General features: G+C 39.5%; 1 protein-coding gene across 4 annotated transcripts in view; it reads left to right on the top strand.

Annotated features, from left to right (window-relative positions):
- The first annotated feature begins 4,750 nt into the window (after nt 1-4,750).
- Nucleotides 4,751-25,087, top strand: part of LOC5574628 (yemanuclein) — a 62,971-nt gene continuing 42,634 nt past the window's right edge. For 3 of the 4 annotated variants that reach the window (XM_021857539.1, XM_021857540.1, XM_021857541.1), the window contains exon 1: nt 4,751-5,409. In XM_021857539.1, the coding sequence (XP_021713231.1) occupies nt 5,128-5,409 (282 nt within the window). In that variant the 5' untranslated portion in view covers nt 4,751-5,127. The remainder of the gene's footprint in view (nt 5,410-25,087) is intronic. The other variant, XM_001661494.2, reaches the window with a different exon arrangement.

Below are 25,087 nucleotides of genomic sequence, written 5' to 3'. Positions count from 1 at the left end.
TAGTCCTTGATGTTGCCTGCTGCCTCGTTCTTTTGCTTTAGCAGGTACGTAACCGCGAACCGGCTGTAGTCATCGGTGATCGTCATCACATACCGATTTTCACTTGGTGTAACGATGTCCATCGGACCACATAAATCAGTGTGGACAATGTCCAACACACGAGACGATTTGCGATCTACGACCGGAGGAAATGGGAGCCTCGCTGACTTGCCCTCCATGCAGCATTCGCAAACCACACGCTGTCCACAATCACTCACTCTGATTCCAGTAGCCAGTTCTTCCTTAATAATTCGCTCAGCAGCCGCCCAATCTCGATGACCGAGCCGCCGATGCCACTGGTGTTGACAATCCACTTTGTGCACTGATTCCGAAGCAGCCATAGCGCCCTCCGCCATTCGCAGGTAGTATAATCCACCGTGTCGACTTCCGGTGGCCACCACAACGTCTTCCGCATCGATAATAGTACATCCATTCACATCAAAGTTCACACGGAAGTTCTTCTCGGCCAATTTTGTAACACTGATCAAGTTCGTGGATAGTCCAGGCACATACTTCGCATTGTTCACTTCAATTCTTGCCACTTTTCCGGAACCGTCGACACCGTGGATCACACCAGAACCTTCACCCGCAATTTTGGTCTTCTGGCCGTCGGCCAACGTGATGGATCCTCCAAAAAATTCACGCAACGACCCGAAGAAATCCTTGTCGTTGGACATGTGTGAACTGGCACCACTGTTAATCACCCAACACGAAGAACTTTCACCACCAACCGTAAACGCCACTCCTCTGACGTCACCGTGCACTGTCTTTGCCTTCGGATAACTGTCCGAATCTTGGCGCGAAGAATTCCCATCCTTTTTCTGCGTCGACAAAAACTTCCGACAGTTTCGTTTAATGTGTCCTGTCTTCTTGCAGTAATGGCAAGTACGGGTATCCTTTTCAGGTCTGCCATCACTACACGGGAAAAAAATGTGTGGTAAGAATAACTATTTTAGCAGACTACGCCCATTCTTAAAACTACCATGGAAAATCAGACCAAATTACTATGTTTACGGTACACCCCATCGCATTACTGGTACATTTGACAGAAATAATTTACAACAATCTGATTCCAACTACAGACATGGTAAAATCAAGCGCATTTCTGGTCTGCTGAAAATTGCCGGTGCGAGCGCTTAAGTTAACCCCCTAAAATGGTAGTTTATACCGCACAATTTTTTTGCGTGTATACCGCACATCCGACCGCATCGCTCGCTCTACTCTGGTAGAGCCACCTTTCCGTTCCAATTGTCGATTATATTCGTCCACCAGCTTTGATTTCACTACCTCTAGCGAAATATCGTCGTCTGTACGGCTATCGAGCGCCGTAATCAAACCGTCGAAGCAGGCAGGAAGACTACGAAGAAGCATACAGATCTTCGTATCTTTATCTAGCCTCATCCCAGCACCGTCCAGCCGTTCGAAAATGCCGTCAAACTCTTGAAGATGTTTTTCGACATCACCATTATCCGATAGATTGGTGGAACAGATCTTCTTCAGGAGCGATACACGTACCGAGCGGGTCGTCTTCTGATGGTGGTTTCTGAGCGCATTGTATGCGTCTTTCGCGTGCACACAATTTCGCACTTTCGAGAGTTGCCCATCCTCCAGAAGGAGAGTGATAGTCGATCTCGCTTTGCGATCTTCACTTTTCCACTGCTCACTCATTTCTTCTTCCGCAGGGATGTCGTCCTCGACAACATGCCACAAATCTTCACGGGCTAGCAGCATCTCAACCCGCACCTTCCAAGAGTGCCAGTTGGCACCGTTCAACTTGGGAATGGCGAATTTAGCGTCGCCCATATTCACAGAACTCACAAATCACTGTTCTTTTCAATCGGTCAACGACCGACACTATTGTCCACTATTGTCCTTCGCAGTTCACCTCACTGACGCCACGGGTCAGCGAAACACGCCATTCGATTTTTCCCGATCGAATCTACCCGAGATCGAATCCGTTCCAACCTGGGCCCATAACCTGACGGCAGGCAAAGTCCGGAGGCCAGTGGAAAACACGACGTGTGCGGAATTTCGGAAACGATCTATTCCCGGGGGAAACTATTTGAACTCGCGGAATACGATCAACACAGAAACTTTATTCAAAGCGTTAAAAATAAGAAATACGTGGTACTATGGACGCGTACGTTTCAAAGACTAATGGCCGGTACGCTGATCATAAGTACTGTGCAAAAGAATAGGACAAGAAACGGTCAAGGAATGATTCCGCTACCGAAATTACTTGAGCTGTACGCAGCTGAGAAGTAGAGCTGATTTCATAACGTCGGTAACGCCTGCCGTACAAATCAAAGGGAGCTGTCACTTTTCCGAACGGAAAAATGTGCCGCTCAATTATTCCGCAAGTAAAAGTGACATTTCGCTCATACTGAATCAGCTGTCAAAATTACTTGGGTAAAAAGGAGAAATTTTACTTGAGCGATTTACGTTTCAGGTCCGTACTTGGCTTAAAATATGTAGCGAACTGTCAGTGAGTCTTAATATAAAAAGTTATATGTGTGCGTACGGCAGGTACGCATAGGTGGATATAGGTGTGTAACAGCGCAAGGTTCGGTAAGAAGAGGTACGCATTGCACCGTCCAACATTTTAAGCGTGGTATCCACATCCTAAGAAGAGCGGCCAAGTACAATTTGTTGCTAATTACCAAAGTAATTTTGACAGCTGATCAAGAATAAGCGCGAAGTGTCACTTTTACTTGCGGAATAATTGAGCGGCATATTTTTCCGTACGGAAGAGTGACAGCTCCATTTGATTTGTACGGCAGGCGTTACCAATGTTACGAAATCAGCTCTACTTGTTAACTGGATACAGCTCAAGTAATTTGGACAGCTGAAGTATTTCTTGGCCATTACTTGTCCTATCCTTTTGCATAGTACTTACGAAGTAGATACCGTGCAACGCTAATTTGAACGGTACCTCATGCAAACCAGAGTCTATGAATGGAGAGTTGCGCGAAGAGACTTCTTTGAATGGTTGTTCTTCTTCGTCTTCGAAAATAGCCCCTATCTGTTTTGCTGGTCTGCTCGATAGGTAGACGGTTTGACAGTTCGATAGGTAGATTTGGTTTCACTCTTCGCGCAACTCTCCATTCATAGACTCTGATGCAAACCATCGGGGTTCATTTTTGATTTGAACATCTAGTCACCCTAGAAACGTGTTTCTGGTTACCTCTTTCACTGTTTTGTTTTGATTCTGCGTTCCGTTCCACAGCGTTCCATCTCACTTCATACCGTTCCATGAGCTAAATGACGTTTGAACCATTTTTAATCTGAACGATGTGCAAATTAGCGGGGTACAGATTAAAAAGTGTTCAGATTAAATGTGGTCAAACCAACGGGGGTGCCCGCCCGGATAAAAAATACAATACAAAAACAATATAACGTATTGAAACAGTGCCATTCAATATATTGGAAATACAATACAGTATATTGTAAACTGACAATACAATTACAGTACAATATATTGTTTTGAACAGTTCACTGTATTGTATATGAGATTTTGCCAATATAATGTATGGGTGGTTAAGTATCGTAACAATACAAATATAGATATTTTCTCACACATAAATTTTGAAAATACAATACGATATATTGTTCATGTATTGTCTTGATTACAAATTCGTGTATTGTTGTACAATACAAGAACAATTCAACGAACTGTATTTCAATTAGTGGTGAAAAGCATAGAATATGTATTTTGTATGGATTGTCCCCCAACTTACCGGATATTCGTGCCAGCAGTAGTAAAATAATTTAACTCCTATAGATGTAAAGATATTTATCATGGTTGCATTCGTCGTTACAGCTAATGTCAAGTGACTTCTACAAAACTACTTTTTTTTACTTTTTGAATATATTTCACCCAACATTTCTTGCTTTCTGAACTTGTTTTGTTTACTTCTTTCAGACAAGCTACACAGAAAAAAGCAACAGTTGTTTTACACGAAAATAGGAATTTGACCAAAATTGTAAGGTATAAAACCAATAAAAAACAATACAGCGTTCTGGTACAATATATTATATTGTTTTTGAATTGTTTATTCAAACAAGAATAATGTTGCTTCGACATTCAATTACAATACGCTGTATTGTATACAATACGTTATATTGTACATTAATGGTTTATTCCATTCACTGAATGGCACATTTTTATCCGGGCGGTACTACCAAAGACAAATTAAAGACCCCCATGTCCCTTGCAGTTGTTCAAAATTTTATGGCTCATAAGGTAATCTAGAATGCCGTTCAAAGTGTACTGCGATCTGTCAAACTTGGGTACCTTTTGCACTACCGAGGGACCAAATGCAGTACTAGAAGTGGTACCCAATCTGAGCCCGAGTGTGACGGACCTGGTACTACCCATTATGGGGTTAACTTAAGCGCTCGCACCGGCAATTTTCAGCAGACCAGAAATGCGTTTGATTTTTCCATGTCTGCATTCGAAATCAGATGGACGAAAATGATTTCTGTCAAATGTACTAGTAATGTGGTAATGTACTACAAACATGGTAAATTGTTCTGATAATCCATGTTAGTTTTACGAATGGGTGAATCAGCTACAATAGTAAATTTTACTACAGATTTTTTTCCCGTGTATGCATTGATTATGGTCTCACGCCCTTTTCAAAAACCCTCCCAACATGACAGCTCTGTCAGCTGTCAAACTGGCGGGAGCTCGTTTTATGATCCCCTCGGTTTTATGCTCGAGTAAGAACAACCCGAAACGCAAAGGAGGCCAAAGCCCCGCCGCGTATACGTCAAAAACGTCGTCCGAAAAAAAGTGTGTAAATTTTTCAATCCCGAAAATATTGGTTTGATCTGAAATTCGCGTCCGCTTGCCGTCGATTTCTGGGCAATGCCTTGAAGTGCGCGTGTGATATTCTGATACATGCAATTCGGTTCTGGTTCGTGAAATTGTGGCTCCGTTTCGGGAATCGTAGTGAAAAAAGTGAGAGTGAAAACGCGCAAGAAGAATCTACTACGCGAATGTCGATTCCTTCTTCATCGGGGTCCACTTTTGGCTTCGACTTCTGCTGCTGCTGCTGCTGAAAAACGAGCAGTTCAGGGGAAATAATGTCGGAAATTAAACGTGTGACACTGACCACGATCAGTGATGTGGTGAAGAAGAGTCCTTTTGGCGGTGCGTTGGATCAAAACACGGACAACTTTCCAGCCGGGAGTGCCTTCGGAGTTGGGTTGGGAAGCGGAGGAGGCGGCGTAACGGGAGCCGGGTCCTCCGGAAAGAATGCGGCCAGCAAAGCGCGAAAAACCGTCCGCCTGGCGCTGGAGCTGTTCGAACCGACGGCGCAAAGCTTTCCCGAGTTCAACTTCTCCAAACTCATGCACGAGGAGCAGGTGAGTAGAGGATTTGTTTGACTGTGTGTGTGGATCAGGGGCGGGTTGGGCTCCGGAAGGGAAGTGAGAGGGAGATGCTGGGCGCGATGAAATGACACGACGAGGGGTTCGCGAGAGGTGTTTGTTTTTATTTGGAATCGTAGAAAAAATGCGTTTGATAAAAAATGTGCAATTTTCACGAAATTAATCATCGTTTATGATGGACCTATTTTAATCTAAAGAAGGTTTACCAGTATTCGCCACCCCAAGCAAAAATATTGTTTATAAATACATAAATCAAAATACCTTTGATCACTGTCAATACGTTAAACGAAAGCTTACAATCCATGTTCAGCAGCACCAATATAAAAACTGATCAGGAACATTACTTTTTATTGAAAATTGGGGTGGAGAATACTGGACCACTTGCACCAGTATTCGCCACGTTTTCAATTTCGGTTCCTGAATTTCCCACCTACGTTGATTTCTTATGGAGGGTGAAGAATCAGGAACATCATGGCGAAACCAGGTGCAAAGGAGCATATTTTGAGGACTTTAAGAATGTTTCCGTAACATATTAAAGCAATTTAACGAACACTAAGGGGCGGTCCATTAACCACGTGGACAACTTTTGAATTTTTAGACGCCTTAAGGCCGCACGGGAGGTCATCATAATCATCATATCCAATTGAAGAAGCAAATCGGAAGTACCACTCCAAACGGTGTGCTGAAACACACATATTATCGAACTTGCATGAATCTCCGATCTTTTTTCACCAAAAGTTAGCCTTGATAGTACAGAATAGCTTTGGGCATATTACAAAATCTCTCATCGGCAAAAATTTAAAAAAAGTCGATTTTTGTGGCTTTAGAAATTTATTTATTTTAACTTTGAATTTGGAAAGAGGGAAAAGCCCCCTGGGCTTGGGAGTATATTTTCCAGGGAGCGATGAATTTTGATAATTGATCGCTGTTGTTAGTAGTTTTGATTAGATGTTGGGTGAATTTCAAAGCAATGGCAACCTTTTTATTACAAAATTTAGATTTTATCTTCTGACCTAAAAATTCTGGTTAAACTACTGTACTATGCAGTTGGGCTGCACTAGGCTATCACTCATCAAAATTACTTTCACTTCGGGAAAATATAATTTCAAACTGGCGAGAAGATTACGAACTGAGGGTGGGTTAGGAGCACAATCAGACCCTTGAATGTGCAATGTGGGGTAGTAATTGGGAATGCCATTGACGGTTTGTAATCTTCTACGAGGTTTTCGAAAACCAACAGGGCGCGTGCACCGGGTTGCGGATAGGAGCAAAGGGAGATCAATAGCATCTACCTAAAATAATAGAGCAAAAAGCCGTTCCATGATTAGGTAATGTTTAGCGATCTTCTATGGTGTTCTAGTACTATAAAATTCTTCACTCACTGGGAATTTTGGCCTTGATAATATCAATAGTGATAAAAACATAAAATAATACCTAATACTTAATAAGTACAATGTAGCTTCAATATAGTAATAAATGAAATAAAATCAATTTTCTATACTTGACAAGGTTTTGAAGACAATCAATGAGTGAAAGAACTGCCTATTAGAAAAGCCACATCAGCTAAGGCTATACATATACAAATGTTGGTCATAGGGTCATGGCGAGCATTCGGTATGTATGTCTATGAATGATTCTTATCTAATAGGGGCACTAGAAGACCACGCGGACAATTTCGAAACAAATTATGTTTATACAGTTACTCACAAAATTGAGCGTACAAGTTGAATTTTTACATATTTTTTCTAGTTGGTTGGTTTGACTTTATTAACGAGATTTTTAGCCCTAGGCTAGTTCATCTCGGGACCAACGGCTTTACTTCCCTTCCGAAGGAAGTCGTCACTATAACTTTTTACGTCATAAGTGACTATGTCGGGGGATGGGATTCGATCCCAGGTCCTCGGCGTGAGAGGCAAGTGTTCTAACCACTACACCAGGTCCGTCCCCCACATATTTTTTCTATATTCTCCCCTAAAAAGTGTGATACTTTAAATTTTCAAAGTGTTTTCCGAAATTATCATTCGAATATTTCGATATGCAGCTAGAAAATTGGGTTGATAATTATATAGTAATTTATTGCAGTCAAAATTCCCTGGGCTTGGGATTATATTTTCCAGGGAGCGATGAATTTTGATAATTGATCGCTGTTGTTAGTAGTTTTGATTAGATGTTGGGTAAATTTCAAAGCAATGGCAACCTTTTTATTACAAAATTTAGATTTTATCTTCTGACCTAAAGATTCTGGTTAAACTACTGTACTATGCAGTTGGGCTGCACTACGCTATCACTCATCAAAATTACTTTCACTTCGGGAAAATATAATTTCAAACTGGCGAGAAGATTACAGACTGAGGGTGGGTTAGGAGCACAATCAGACCCTTGAATGTGCAATGTGGGGTAGTAATTGGGAATGCCATTGACGGTTTGTAATCTTCTACGAGGTTTTCGAAAACCAACAGGGCGCGTGCACCGGGTTGCGGATAGGAGCAAAGGGAGATCAATAGCATCTACCTAAAATAATAGAGCAAAAAGCCGTTCCATGATTAGGTAATGTTAAGCGATCTTCTATGGTGTTCTAGTACTATAAAATTCTTCACTCACTGGGAATTCTGGCCTTGATAACATCAATAGTGATAAAAACATAAAATAATACCTAATACTTAATAAGTACAATGTAGCTTTAATGTAGTAATAAATGAAATAAAATCAATTTTCTATACTTGACAAGGTTTTGAAGACAATCAATGAGTGAAAGAACTACCTATTAGAAAAGCCACATCAGCTAAGTCTATACATATACAAATGTTGGTCATAGGGTCATGGCGAGCATTCGATATGTATGTCTATGACTGATTCTGATCCAATAGGGGCACTAGAAGACCACGCGGACAATTTCGAAACAAATTATTTTTATACATCGGTCTTACGTTCCGAAAGGCTCAGCTATGCTGCAAAGTAATTTTATAAGTTATTCATTACTGCTGTTTAATTGTTTATAATTCTAACAAAACTACATAATTAACTCATTACTAATCACTGTTCCTATATTCTCTTTTTCTCTCCTTCTTATCTGTTGCATGATTATGAGCATCACTAATATAATGCATGAGCATGCACAATAAGAATAATTTCAGGATTGAAAGCAGTACATGGATACCTGGATAGAATAGCTTCGAAAAGGGCGCTCAAAATATAATATTTCTGGTCAGGGAAGTATTTCATCAAGGGTATGTAAAATTTTTTCCATTATTAACACCTAGATCACACAAACAAATGAACTAATATCAAATATTTTTTAAATATTTTTATATAAATCAGCATCGTCAACCAGTGTAAAAACAGATAAAGTTTGTAAAGTTATCACCATCGATTAAATTGCGCTCTGTATAGTAATGTTCATTCAGTATCAAAATCTCCTAAAGCGTCGCATTGTGCCATCAGCAGCCCTTAGCATCACTCTCATATTGTTATTATTTTGTTGTTTATAAAATTTCTAGAAAGCGATCAGCATCTTTCTTACTTGTACAATGGCCGATCTATTTGGAATTTTAATAAGTCAAATCAAACTTCAAAACTCAAATTAAATTGCTTTCAGCACATTTACATTTTGCAGCATTAATCGCATTACTGTGTCAAGTCTTCTCCATTCCCTATACCCTACCCCAACCCTTCTTATCCTTTCCGATGGTGTTCAAGTGGTCCGCATAGACTATTACGGCCATTACCTATCCCTTACCCCGGCTTTGGACTGACTTGCGCTCTCATTGCCCCACCAAACGCTGCAAAATGAAAATGAAAATGAAAATGAGTAATTTATTGCAGTCAAAATTATAAAACATCTTCGATTTCAAAGACACACAATTGAGCGTACAACAACTCAAACCATATTGAAATTCACAAATTGTTGAAAACATATTAATTCCGCCCAGGATTTAGTACTTGGTATGCCCTCCATTGGCATCAATAACCGCCTGCAGCCGGCGAGGCATCGATTCCACCAACTTTTTCGTGACCTCCGGTGGGATTTCATTCCAAGCCTCCAAAATCTTCAACTTTAGGTCCTTTTTGTTGGTTGGATGGTGTTTGTTGACTCGAATCTTCAGTTCGTTCCACAGATTCTCTATAGGGTTAAGGTCTGGTGACTGCGGTGGAGTATTCAGCTGCTTTGGAACATTGTAGAGCAACCATTCCTTGACAATGTGGGCCGTATGCTTTGGGTCGTTGTCTTGTTGGAAGTAGTAAACCGATGGCAGGTTGAGTTTATTGACACTTGCTTTGACGTTCTTCTTCAGGATGCTCATATACAACATCTTATCCATGATAGTATCGATAAACTCAATGTTACCGGTTCCACTTGCTGCCATCGAGCCCCACAGCATAACGTTTCCTCCTCCGTGTTTCACCGTTGGTTTCAAATGTTGTGATTTCAACGCTGTGTTTGGACTCCTCCATACAATCTGCTTTCCATCTGAACCAAAAAGATTAATCTTCGTCTCATCCGTAAAGAGCACTTGTTCCCAAAACTCAGGCGGCTGTTCAATGTACTTTTTTGCAAATTCCAGACGCTTTTTCTTATTCACAGCGGAAATAAATGGTTTGCGACGAGCTACTCTACCGTGTAAGTTGTTACGTCGAAGGACCCTGCGGACGGTTTCGGTGGAAACCGGTCTGTTGATCATCTCCGACACCTCGGACACCAGATTCGGCACACAAATCTTTGGATTATTTTTGACTTTCCTTGTGATCAACCGTTCATCGCCAGCAGAAAGGATGCGTTTACGACCTCTTCCGGGATTATTTTGCAGTTTTCCTTCGTATCTCCATTTGTTAATGATTTTTTGCACGGTGGAATGAGTGCGTCCGACCATCTCGCCTACTTCCCGCATGGTCTTCCCTTTGCAGTACAGACTGACGATAAGGTTTCGGGTGGCCAAGTCGGTTTGCTTCCTTTTACCTTCCATTACGCCGTAACTTCGCCCAGAACAGCTGATTTCGCGAAATTCGAAGACCAGTTCAAGCACAGTACCGCATCGAACACTGTTTACAAGAAAACTGTCAAAAATTACGGTGGTTGAACCGTATACCGGACATTAGTTAATATTGTACGCTCAATTTTGTGTCTTCAATATCATTAATGTCTTTAAAATTTGATTTTTACAAATAACTTAACGAAATATAATATACTTTTTTTGTACATAGTGTAATATTCGTACCATTAAATATTGAAATATACCTTAGAAAACTGGAATATCATTCTTTTTAAAGGAATAAATTGAAAATAAAACCAAAAACCAACTTGTACGCTCAATTTTGTGAGTAACTGTACATCGGTCTTACGATCCGAAAGGCTCAGCTATGCTGCAAAGTCATTTTGTAAGCTATTCATTACTACTGTTTATTTGTTTATAATTCTAACAAAACTACATAATTAACTCATTACTAATCACTGTTCCTGTATTCTCTTTTTCTCTCCTTCTTGTCTGTTGCATGATTATGAGCATCACTAATATAATGCATGAGCATGCACAATAAGAATAATTTCAGGATTGAAAGCAGTACATGGATACCTGAATAGAATAGCTTCGAAAAGGATGCTCAAAATAGAATATTTCTGGTCAGGGAAGTATCATCATCAAGGGTATGTAAAATTTTTCCATTATTAACTCATAGATCACTCAAATAAATGAACTAATAATATCAAATATTTTTATATAAATCAGCATTGTCAATCAGTGCAAAAACAGATAAAGTTTGTAAAGTTATCACCATCAGTTGAATTGCGCTCTTTATAGTAATGTTCAATCAGTATCAAAATCTCCTAAAGCGTCGCATCGTGTCATCAGCAGCCCTTAGCATCACTCTCATATTGTTACTATTTTGTTGTTTATAAAATTTCTAGAAAGCGATCAGCATATTATTTCTTACTTGTACAATGGCCGATCTATTTGGAATTTTAATAAGTCAAATCAAACTTCAAAACTCAAATTAAATTGCTTTCAGCACATTTATATTTTGCAGCATTAATCGCATTACTGTGTCAAGGCTTCTCCAATTCCCTATACCCTACCCCAACCCTTCTTATCCTTTCCGATGGTGTTCAAGTGGTCCGCATAGACTATTACGGCCATTACCTATCCTATCCCCCGGCTTTGGACTGACTTGCGCTCTCATTGCCCCACCAAACGCTGCAAAATGAAAATGAAAATGAAAATGAATTCGGAAAGAGGGAAAAGCCCCTTTTTGAGGTTAGTTATTCTGAACTGATAAGATTTCTCTTGGAAACAATCATATTTTGTGACTCTGGAAAGAGCTATTTTAGAGCGTGCTAATCCTTGAGTTTACCGACAAATTTGAGGACCGAAAAAGGTGAAAAATAAAAAAGGTTAGGGGGAGTTTGTTTCGGTCGGCTATTAGACTTCTTAGAGGTGATAAAAATATAACAAATATAAGCTTGTTTCGTTAACGTATTACAGTCACTTAACTGTCTCCTACCAGAAGACAATTGAAACACTCAGTGCGCCAATGAAGAATTTGCTGATTTTTGAAAAATTGTCCATTGCGAATTTTCACTTTTCAGCACTCACATGTGTCTAAATTATCAACACGCGATAGATCATTTTTTTCCAAAGCCATGAATAAGACTTATGGTCAAGCAAAGAGCATCATTTTCGTCTTAGTCTTGGCACAAGGATTTGGACAAATATAGACTGTTGTGTGTCGTACAGGGAACAGCAAAAAACCTCTCATTCTAAGGATGTAAGACATCAAATAAAAAAAAAAATGCATTTATTTCGGCGAATACAACAGTTTTCTTCTGAGTTATTTTTTCTGTTTGTTTATTGAACTAATTCATTGTCAGTAATTTTTCGCGTAACCTCCTATATAAAACTGATTTGATTTACCATTTGAAACGTATTGTTGTTTCAAATATTTCGGTGACTATTGTCCTAGAACAATTGATTTCCATTTTTGCGGAAAATTGGTATTTAAGAATCCCAATATGCGGCTAGATTCTATGGTACGTTGTACGCAGAACTTAGTATGTTCTATGCAGTGAACAAATGAACAAATGTTTGGGGCTGGTTTAGTAGGGGGAGATCCCCCAGTACCGGACAGCACCCAATACCGGACAAAGTCGAAACATTGAGAAATCATGGTCCAATCAAGATGGTGTATTAGTAGTAAAGGAAGCTATTATGTAGACTAATGTTTGCGTAGAATAACACATACTTGAAATATGCATGCCTTTTTAAAAAAGTACAAAAGATTGAAAATTTCAAAAAAATTGACGTATTGCCTCAATTTTGAGCCTATTTAGTAATTATTTTGAATATGAAAAAATACTTTCGATCACGCAAGTATATTCGAACATAATCCTAACTTGATAGTATTAATGAATTTTGTACCATAATTGGACTAAATATGGACAAATTACAATTTTGTTTAAGCACCTCCTGTCCCCCAGTTTCGGACAGCCTGATTTGTTATATGATATCTTTGTAATTATTGCACGAGTGTCTCAAAATACATTCATTTTTCATGGATTCCGTCGATCATGGTATTAAACATGCAATAAAAGTAAGAAAAATGAACCTTCAGAACAACATCGTAAAATGTGCTATTTTTCATCATATAAGAAAGTGGTTTTTGATGGACATCTAGCAAACTATGAAATACTCAAATTGTTCTTGTAAATGTTGCAAATGCATTGAATTGCCAATTATATACTATTCCTAAAGTAAACACATTCAATGATGTTTAAATTTACAGAATTCGAGGCATTTCCAGATTGTGTCCGGTATTGGGTGCCACCTTTCAAGATCGATCAATTTGGTACTAAAATACATCATCAAAATGCAATGTCAAAATTCAAATTTATTTTTGTACACTATAAAAATGATGATATTTATCATAAATGGGTTACACTAGCACATAAAACCAATATTTTTCGAATTATGAATTTAGTGGCTTAAGTGTCCGGTACTGGGGGATCTCCCCCTACGTCAGGAGTTGATGTTAACATCCTTTTTCCCGATCAGCCTATATAGCCGCGTAGTGTCGGTAGCGATTGTTTCAATTAGCTAAGAATTAACACTATGGACTGCCTGTTCCGGTGGTAAAAGTCCACCTCACAGGTGACCCTTAATTCATGCGGCTTCATCAACGATGCTGTTAGAAATGCTATACAATGCTGAGTACTTACTATGATGTTATTACGGTCCGACGGCGTTGCAGCGGCGTCCACGAGTAAATTCTCAAATTTCATGAGATTATGTGGGATAAATTATGTGAACCAAATCAAGTTTTGTACAAGACCGCTAGATTTGAATCGTGATAGATAAATCAGGAAATATTATACTATAAACCATTTTAACACTGGGGTTCTTCCTATCTAACATTTCGAAAGAGGCACGGAAAGCAAAATACAGGTATACCTCGATTTAGTGGACATTTTGATTTAAAAATTGTCCATAAAATCGAATTGTACATAAAATCGAAGCAACATTTTTATCTCACTTTTTGTTTTCTATTCAGTTGAAATTTCATTAGAATGTATCTTTATCGCCTAAAAACTAATTTTCGATACAAGGCTCAGTGTTTCAAGGTTGTCTTGAGTTACAATTTTTTTGATGAAATCAGTCCGTCATTGACGTAATAAATTCTAACACAAATTATGTATGTTTAGTTCATAAGAATATTATTTAAAAACCCGACAAAACCTGCTTTTAATATGGTTCACTTATCTCTTTATTCAAAGGCTCAAGCGCCATCAGGCATAACGGAGCCGAACGCATTTGAAATTTTATTACAATTCATTACACAGCATAACAAAAAAAAATACATTCTGCATATCTCAAGGATCAAATCATGTGTTTTCAGTAAATTTGGGGTGGCTGAATCTGTTTCAGTCTCGAAGGAAATTGAGGCCAAATAAAATTATAAACAAAGAATAAGTCCAAATACTCCATCGATTCTATTGTCTAAGCTATGGTTCAATAAACGGCATACTATCAATCAGACATAACAGCCAACAAATTAAGCGAAAATAAGATGTTACATGAACGGAAACGGACATGATTTTATCCAAGATTTAAATAAATTTATTCGTGATTAACATACAACATAGTCAACATTAAAAAAATGATTATTGGATTGACAAACATATCAAACTGAGTGACAATCATTGTATGCATATTTCAATATACAATCAACAACGCCGATCGTCAGTAGGATCCGTCATCGTTGATTTCTCGTACCTGAAATTGAAAATTGACATGACACCAACAGCGGGTGAAACTGAATGTGTGCGAGTGTTGCACCCACTCCCTTTCTCTTCGCAATCGCTTTCATAGTCAGATAGGCTTCGTGCTAGCGGAGTTTGTTTTTGTTCGTTTTCGCACTGATTGGGAATCATTCATTTTTACGACAATCATGATTGTGGAATCAACAAACATTTCGGCTTGAATGCAACAAAAATGTTTGCTAGCTCTGAGATGATGAACAGTTTTGTCGTGTTTAACCAAGTTTTTGACCCAATTTTTGTTGACCGTAAATCTATTTCGCTGCGTGTATGATTTTTCAAACTTTTTTGTGATCTAATTCGCCTTACATAAAGAATAAGACTCAATCTTTCATATTGTATATAATTTGGTAAAAATCGCACGATTAAATTTCAATTAAATCGTTTTCATCAACATGCTTGCCGTATCCATACCAAATTCTTCGTTTCTTTTATGTGATAAGATATTCTTAAATGTCAAAGAATATATTTTGAGCATCGGAAGTATGAACTATATTTATAATTAACTAGTGGTCCCGGCAAACTTCGTCTTGCCATCAAGTAGGCTGTTGAAAACCGCTATGAATCGTCCCATACAAAATGACAGTTCCGTTCAGTCCCGTTTTTCATACTTTTCCGGTGAACATCCTGGAACTTTTATACACACAAACACGTCGGAACCCTTAACGAACAAAATGGAAAAAGAATCATCCAAATCCGTTGCCCCGTTCGTGAGCCATTTCGTGACATACAAACACCATTCCATTTTTAGTTATATAGATTTTGTGCTCACACACTTTGTATTATGTGGTAAACGAGCAAATAAATCGCCATACAAGTTGGAAAACTTGCATGCAAGTTGATTGAAATCTCAAAAGCTAGATGAGCTATGTTATTTTTGAAAACGGCAACTCTAAATTAAGCAACAAAAGAATGCTTGAGACAAAAATACATTCCACTGTATTATATCTAATATTGGCTTTAATGAACCGTAAAATCGCGGTTTGTACGATATAAGAGATAAAAATGTTTTAGGTAATAATGGGTAATGATCTTTTCCTAGACATTCATTTTGCAAAATGACCTGTATACGGCATAAAAAGAACGGATTTCGAGGGGAAACGAGACGACCGGTGGGACGAAAATTATCCGGCAGATATTTTAGACATATACTGAGAATATGTTTTTAACTAAAGCAAACATTTCACAATAGTGAAGAAGAAGAATATCGTATGTAAGCAAAACTTTTTCTTGTAGCAAAATTTCAGTCTTGTACACGACACTGAAGAAAGCCTCACAGTTGAGGTCAAACCGCGTATTTAGTACTAAATTATTATTATTTTTTCATTTATTTAAAATTTCATAGTTTAATTTCGTGGCATTCCAACTTCCAACCTCTCCTTTTTCGAGAAAATTTTGAAAAAACTCTTGGATCAATCTCTGAACAGCATAAAATCTACAAACGAGAAATTCGATATTTTGGAATTTTTGGAACAATCCAAAGAATACAGTGGTGACCTTAGTAATTACAATTCGCACAAATCACTATACACAGATAAAAATATTTAAATTTCAATGTAGCGTAATCAGAAGAGTATAGTAAAAGTTAATCAAATTCATCTATTGTTACAGCATGACGTTTAATTTTCTACTAAAAATGCTTGAATGTTACATGCTCGTGTAAGTTTAAAGTCCATTCGATTGAAAAATAAGCGTTTTGTCGTTGACATTTCAGTTTGTTTTGATGCTCCAAATATGGGCATAAAAATAAACTGAAATTTACAACATATTTTTAGCTGTGTAGAATTAGTTTTATACAAAATATTGAATTTGTGGATGGCATTATATTAAAAGTTATCGTTTATTTACATGTCACGGCTATATCCTTCCATCTTGTAAAAGCATTTATTTAGCATTTTGCAATGAAACATGACCCAGCCCCTGTATAAGCATAGCTTATATCCTTAATAGATTTTAAGTTTACATAGAGCATGTTTAGAATCGGATAAAAATTAAAAAAAATAAATATGAAATTTTAATGTCCATAAAATCGAGGTAAAATGTACACAATCGAAGTACATAAAATCGAGGGTCCATATAATCGAGGGTCCACTAAATCGAGGTATACCTGTACACCCAACACTAAAGTTTAAGCCAAGGGGTGTGACAAAATTTAAAAAAAAAATGTTTTTTTTTTCTACTTCAACAAACGAAAAACATACCATATTGAGTAAACATGTGTTTTTGGCCTAAGCTTAAGCGTTCAGCACTAAAATTGGGACAGGGCTTAGGACCCTATTGTTGGAAGGGTTGACATTACCTAAATATTCAATACGAGCTATTGATAATCTATAGTTTTCTTTATTATGAAGGTAAATTTCTGATCCATGGATGCCAAAATTATTACAATTGTTCAATGAGAATGTATTTTCTAAAGCATTCTAAATATGTCGCAATTTTGTTACATGTGATAATTTTCTTAATCGAAATGTTCCCATAAAATATGGAACATCAAAGACGCTGTTGGAAATGCCACTCTATTTTACAATCGTTGTGAAATGTTGAGTACTCACCCCGACGGCACTGCAGCAGTGTCCGCAAATACAGTCTCAAATTGTTGAGTCATAAATTATTCATGACAAATGAAATTTTGTATGAAGCTGTGAAATTGATTTAGGAATATAAGAAATCATGAATAAAGTCGGAAATATTTCTCTTTAAACTCTTTTTCACTAATTTGATGGCCCTGAAAAGGGCCGTTGGCTTTGTTAGCTTTGATGTTCTTACAGATAAACAACACTGCAGGATGTTATAAGTTGATTGTCATGGTCAAACGGGGAATCCTCAACTCAAATGCATATATTTGAGCAAGTTATTTGCTTCTACGACGAACCAGCTGAATGTTTCGTGGCGTGGATGGCGCACAACAGCAACGGGTAGTGGATCACCGGGCTTGAGTCGAAATCTAGAAATGTTGCTCTCTCTTGAAATCTTGAGTGATTTCACTAGTCCAACGCTCGATTAGCAGCTCCTCGGTATTTGTTCCTAACGGTATTGCTTTTTGACCACCAATGCTGATTTTATCACGAGTCGAAATCTTAAAGCGCGGGTCAATAGTCCTCGGCCGATGAAATTTGCGACGGCGATGACTGGGTGACCGCAAAGCGAGAATGACTCGCCCGACCGTGTTCACAGTTCGACCATAAATTCTCCTGTGCACTGCTTCCACTTCTTCTTTTTGGCGGCGGCTGTTCAGTGCTGTTAAATGTCAAAAATTTGGAAAAATTGAAATGTTTATTGCACCTTTCCATGTGAAATATAATATCAGCAAATATTGCCACCCGATAGTAATATGGAAAAGGTCACCGGGAAAAACATTTTCCGATGACTTTTTCCACAGACAACGATGATATTGGCAATATTCAATTGTCAATGGCTTTGGGTTCGGCATCTTCTCTCGCTCGCTCGACAGTTTGATTTGAGCGAAGCAAGACAAACGGGGTCGATGTCTGTGCCTGAGAAGCACGCCGGTCAGAGCAAGCCGATCTGTTGCCTGCTGAGATGCAATCCAAGCGGAGAGTGAAAAGCAAATGACGTCAACTTTTCTCTAGCACCCCTATTTATAGATTTGTTTGAAATCAACGTTCTCTTTTAAAACAGTTTGTTGGATATCATGTCCTGTTGTCTATGGCTGGCCAACGATCCACCACCAATGAAGGCACTCACCGCGCAACGATCAACCATCTATGGATGCTAGAGGGATCATCGTGAGCTACGAACAAACACCCTGACCGGAGTAGTGTTTATCGACCATTCGTCGCGATCGGGCGTGTACCAATATTCCTCACGGCGGCAATCTACGTCGCCGTCGTTCAACGATCAGTGTCCACAGCGTTGCTGTGAACGTCCTGTGTGAAGAACTTTAAGTGTTTGTGTACTAGAAATTAAGGCAATAAATTAAGTAAACTAGTAATAAGAATAAAGTGCATGTTTTAAGATTCGGTAGTAAAATATAGTGACTTCAAATCAACCGGTTAGTTGTACAGTTCTGACTGCCGAAACTACTGCAAGTGCAAGTGTTGTGTGCTGCAAAAATCTGGACGGTGCCAAGCGAATAGAACCACCAAAAGACCGTTTCGAAAATTAGAAGTCCACTGCAATGTTAAGCATATCAAAACACAGTTATTAAACTATTTGAACAGGTATGTGGGTTTCAGTAAGTAAACGTCATGAATCTTTGACGTCTTGTCTTTCGATTGAGGTGCTAATCAAGGAACTTCGTTAAGCCAGCAAAAATGTATAACGTTTAAAATATGTCATGCCAACGTAACGCTCTTGGTTTTGAAATTCCAATTTCACTCCTGTATAGAGAAGAAAGACGTAGTCCTACGTCAAAAAAATAAATTGATTTCGGAGCTATACTAAATTCCAAAGGGTATCCCGTCTAATGGCGGGGTTAAGTATTAGACTATTAAGAATTATAACAAGTACACTTGTGGTATACGAACCATGGTACAATTATCTTTAAATGTGTGCCATATTGATAATTATCTTCATTCAAGATAACCTTTGAAACCTTAACAACGGGCCAGTTATCTGCCCACGGTATACGACTGTTAAATTATTTTCCCAAAGAATCATTCAATACCGCAGACAAAACTTAATATATAATCTAAATTATAATCTACGTTTATGAATTTCTTTTAAGATAACTACTAATGCCCAAGCGCTCGAAAAAAAATACAATATTCATTGAAAGATTTTCAAATCGTACAACCCCTCGTATCTGACAAAATTTACGAGTTTTCCGGTACCAAAGCACTGTGAAATACGGGGTTCGTTATGATGACGACGACGACGCGAAGAAAAGTATCCTACTATTCCACGCCGTTCGATTTGGTTCAAGAACCAAATCCATGCTCTCATATTGTAGGTTATTTCGAAAAACTTCGCATCCCGACCATTTATCTTAGGGTAGGGGCATAGCACTAGCGCTACGGATTCTCCCTCACCGGCCATGCGAGCAAAATTGATCTAAAGGCTCTGTGATGGAGCGACTGTTAGTGAAGAGGTTCTGGAAAAGCGATAGCTATGTTCATCTAGATCTAGAACACCTTGGTTTACATTTTTTGATAAAAAATTATAAAATTTTACATAATTTTCAAAAATGTTCTCTTCCTTTGCGTTGCGTTTGGGGCGTGAACCGTTCCGTCCATGATTCATCTCGGTCACCTTGGTTGGCAAGGGAAACACTTAGATACCGGAGGATGCTCGGAATGGAATGGATTGACTCGTATATATCTCCCCCATTGATGGTGGAACTTTTTTTGCATTTTGTTTTGGCATGACCTCCTGCGTTTGTGTGCTCTGCTCTGATAAGCTTTCATGCGTCCGCGTGTTTCACTGCGTGGATGATTGGGAATCGCGATTAGATAGGTGGTGCGGATTTTCCTGTTTTGGCTTTGCTCTTCCTTCACATCATTCGTCCTTCCGCTTTGGTCTTTGGGTATCGCTTGTTCTATGTCGCTCGCGCCTTTCTTCGTTTATTACAGAGGCATACATACTGCTCTAGATGGATAGGTACGTGACATTGTGCGGGTCGTGCATGTCGGCTGATTGTTTTCGGTGGGCAACACGTCTCGCGCGTGCATTGCTTTTGTCTGCAGCGCCGCGGATCTGCTTGTTGATTGCAATGCTGACTGACTGGTCTCCCTTTCACACGTAATGTGAAAGGCGAGGGTGGAAAGGAATAATGATTTTGTGTCTTTCAATGCACGATTTATCGCGCTTGATTGATTGTTTGCATCGATTTTGGGTTATTAGTGGAATGATAATGAGATGAATCGCAAGGTGGAATTTTTGGGAGAATGAAATGATTGATTTTTTTTAATTTGTAAAGAAATTTTAGACTAACACACGTAATATTTGTATTTTCATTGACGTAAGGGAAAAACAAAATTATTTGACCTACAAGAATCCTGTGTCAATTTTACGATTTACATACAAAGTAGACCAAAAATTGTGCGCTTGTCATCTATACCCCGAGAGGCCTGAAGATAGCCTACCACAAAACGAAGGTGCCATACTGATTAGCAACTGCCAAGCAATCATGCACGGCGAGATCATTGTCGGAGGGCCATAGCATCCTAGAAGCAGTAAGAGGCATCTTCTGGCTGGCGTATAAACATCGCTGGCATGATCCCAATTTGCATAATCCTGTCTGAAGACATCGACTGTTGTCAGCGAAGAGAAACCAGGCAGGCGAGTAAGTTGCTAAGAATTCGTTTGCTGGCTAAGTAGCAGCAAAAAAAAAGGGATGCCTCCGAGAAAGTAGGGTGGACCCACAGGCTAGTCCCAAATCTATCAGCCTAGGTGAACAGGGAGCACGGAGAAGTGAACTTCCGCCTGATACAGTTCCTGCCAGGTCCCGGCTGCTTCAAGCAATATCTGTATCGATTCGGCCTAGCGCTTTCACCATTTTGTTCTGAGTATATGGAGATTATAGAAACGCCAGAACATGTTGTCTTCGACTGCCCTAGGTTCAACATAGTACGAAACACGGTGGCGGCTGTTTTTGGTGAGTACTTCAGCGTAGAAGGAGTGGTACACGGAAGTCGGCACTCGACAAGTCAGTCTGTTGAAGAGAGAACATAAAGGAGAGGCCATCGAGTGTAGAATATCGGTAATAGGTCGTCGATGCGTCTACAAACCGGAAGTCACCCTCCAACGGAAATTGCAGAACCGAACCTGAAATTTGGCCGACCACCATCGAGTGGGAGTAGGCTAGATCCTCCGCCGGGGACTCGCTGAGTAGATCGCGAAACTACTCCGGCAAATGGTTGTCTAGGTGCCTGTGAACCGAAAGTTTCTCTCCACCGGATTCGCATATGCCCGACCAGCTTCGGAGTAGACTAAGTCCACATGAGGCCTTCCTTAGCCGAGTGGTTAGAGTCCACGGCTACAAAGCACAGCCATGCTGAAGGTGTCTGGTTTCGATTCCCGGTCGGTTCAAGATCTTGTCGTAATGGCAATTTACTTGACTTCCCTGGGCATATAGTATAATCGTACCTGCAACACGATATACGAATGCGAAAATGGCAACTTTGGCAAAGAAAGCTCTCAGTTAATAACTGTGGAAGTGCACATAAGAACAGTAAACTGCGAAGCAGGCTCTGTTCCAGTGAGGACGTAATGCCAAGAAAAAGAAGAACCAAGTCCACAGTCGGGGACTAGCTGATTAGATCGCGTAGTAACACCGGCAAATGATCGTCGGGGCGCCTGTGAACCGGAAGCTTCCTTTCACCGGAATCGCAGGGCCGACCTTGGCATCTGCGCGGATAGAATCGGTTCGGGAGATCTTCCGCCGCCGGGGAAATCTTCGTCCGCGTAGGATAGATCCATCGTCGGGGGCTATTCTGAGTAGTATGAGCATATCACCGACTTAAGTCGTCGCAGCGCCAGCGAACCTGAGGTCATCCTTCAACCGGAATCGCTGGGCCGACTTCGGCATTCTACCGGCCAACAACGGAGTATGAACAACTCGTAACGTCACCGGTTTCAGTACATGTTTCTATCATCACACTCGAGACGTGCATCCATAATAGACTGTTGAGTGAGAACCTCAGTTAGCCGGAGCTTCGCAGTTGTTTTCAAATTTTGGTTTCATGAGGCAAATTTATGAATTGCGAGCGCCGCAAGCCGTGCGCGCGGGCGGTTGCGTTTTGAATTTTCTGTCATGTTCATGTTTGCTTCGGTTCTGCGTTTCCAATTCGGTTGGGGAAAAATAGAATCGGCTGATGGTGCTACGCCACAGATTTTCACGTGATTCGCAGTAGTTTTTGACTGGCACTACGGCCGGCAGTCTGTCGGATTTTTTGTTTGCTTGTGATTAGTGTGAGTTCAAAGCCTTCGTGCAATGCAATGCTGTGTGGAAGTGAAAAGTGTTTTTATAGCCAAAAAATCCAAAAACAAGGTTTTTAAGAAGTACTCCGAAACATGCTGTATCGTGTTACGTTTTTTATACAAATTGTTTAGTGAAGTAGTCAGGACGGAAGCTGATTATGACTCCAGTCAGTTCTTTCACATTGTTCAAGTCCGAACCCGACCCGTACCCGACTTATTTTATTTCTCCAAACCCGGACCCGACCCGAACCCGAGACAATAATTGAATAGCAATCCCGAACCCGGCCTGAAACCTGATTTTTTTTGTAAGAAAATCCCGAATAAAACCCGAAGAGTTTGAAAAGATATTAATCATCAAACCCGACTTTTTTCAAGCACGAACCCGACCCGTATCCGATAATTTTGTAGCTTTCAAACCCGACCCGAACCCGAACTCGTTTTTTTATTCAAATTTTCATACCTGAACCCGAGGTTTGAAAACCCGAGACCCGACCATTTCTATTGATCACTGACTCAGTTCCTAAAAGTAAAAATGACACAAATTTCCATCACTGATAATCAAGTCGTATGAAAAATAATTGATAACGTAAATTACTTAAAATTGGGAAACTTTGTGATGAAATAATGTAATAATTGTAAGTTCCGATAACTTCAAAAGCAGTTTTTCTGTTCAAAACTAAAAATTATTCGATGAAAATATGTTCACTGCGTTTCGGTTAGAGAATAGAATACAGTGAACACATTTTCGTGTAAATTTTCTTGATTTTGAATGGAAAAACTGCTTTTGAAAATTCCGAAACCAATTACGTATCCTGCCCCTTGAAATCAAGTGTTCGATTACATATGTGTTTTTCATTCCGTGGTAGTTTTAAGAATGGGCGTAGTCAGCTAAAACAGTAATTTTTACCACAGATTTTTTTCCCGTGTATGTTTGCAATTGTTTATCCCAACATTCACACTAAGTCACCAGTCCACTGAAGTCTGCCGTATTTTACACGATCAATAACATTCGCTTCTTTAAACACTAGATATCAGACTAGCATAAACATTAGCAGTAGACAATTCGCATAAATTCGTAGGTAGCACAGTCCAAGTATTTCTCCAGTTTTGTAACTTTGAAAACGTGACTAGGGGCACAAATCTGCCATTGTGGCGGCCATATTTGGATTCTGAGATGTTTCACTTTAAGGTTTGTATTTTTTTTTTGTTTTTTTTATTGTGTTTTTTAACTAATGCTAGTTCAACACTCTGTCGAATTAGAGAACACCAAAAGGGTGCCTCGAGAAAGGGTGTGCCAGAGGGGCAACACTAAAGTGGTAAAAGTGACCCAGAAGGGATCACTACTCGAGCCCAACCAAAGGGGTCCCGCCGAAAAACAGCTTCCAAGGTTTGCCAGTATGCCAAGTCCTACGCCAAATCAATTTGTAATTTGTTATTCTAAGAATGCTACCAGTATAAATACTGTACACTGTTAATTTGTTATTTTAAAAAGTTTCCTAAAACCACGGACGGACGGACGGACACTAAAAAGTGAAAATTGCAGCAGTTCATTATCGTGGGACGTCAGATCATGTTGTATAGGCCAACATCTTTCAAAAAATCAGAGGGGGTTGTGTACAAGACACGACCGCATGACGTTAACTACGCCAATTGATTTTCTGCATTTGAATTTTAGTCGATTGTCATAGTTGCAGCCTTCCTATAGTTCGAAATCTAACATCATATCATGACGGTCGCAACATTTTAGATTTTCAATTGACACCCAGTATATTGTCGTAAGACGTAGTTAACGTCAAAAGAAGAATGCGCAAAGAAGCAGGAATCGGTCTGCTGTTATAGTGCACTTGCCAACCCAAAAGAATCGTGAGTTTGGTTGCGTAAGAAAGAGGTCGACAGTTTCCCAATTTTCGACAGTCTTCAGTCTTTTCTCCATGTGAGTAAAATGTTGTATAAATTTCCGACCAATTGGTGGGAAAATATTGAAAATCTACCGATAAATGGCTGAGTTAATAGTATTCAAAATCTTACATAATTTCGTGACGGTCGCATTATTTTAGATTTTCAATTGACACCCAGTATACTGCCGTAAGACGTAGTTAACGTCAAAACGCAATAGGGCTTCCAGGGCTGCTACATCATCTCCCAGGGCTTCACGAATCTTTCTTGAGATCCCATGAATATTCCTGGGGAACTCGTATAATGGGCAGATGCAGATTACGTGTTCTACGGTATTCTTTATGTGGCGAAAGGAACACATCCGCCGGAAAGATCCATTGCCACTCATGTTGTGTGAAAAACGCGTGTGCCCCGTCCTCACCCGAAATACCGATCGATTTTTAAACACATCCCCATCAAACACAACCTCAGAAGACAACGTACGGAGACAATTTAGCTTAAATTATATAAAATATTCGTTGCTACACTTTTATGAAATTTTCTCGAATCACATTTTTTCAATAGATCGAATCAGGG

Source organism: Aedes aegypti, chromosome 1 (assembly GCF_002204515.2).
Source record: "Aedes aegypti strain LVP_AGWG chromosome 1, AaegL5.0 Primary Assembly, whole genome shotgun sequence".
Classification (NCBI taxonomy): Eukaryota; Metazoa; Arthropoda; class Insecta; order Diptera; family Culicidae; genus Aedes; species Aedes aegypti.
This window is presented reverse-complemented; position numbering and strand designations above follow the sequence as displayed.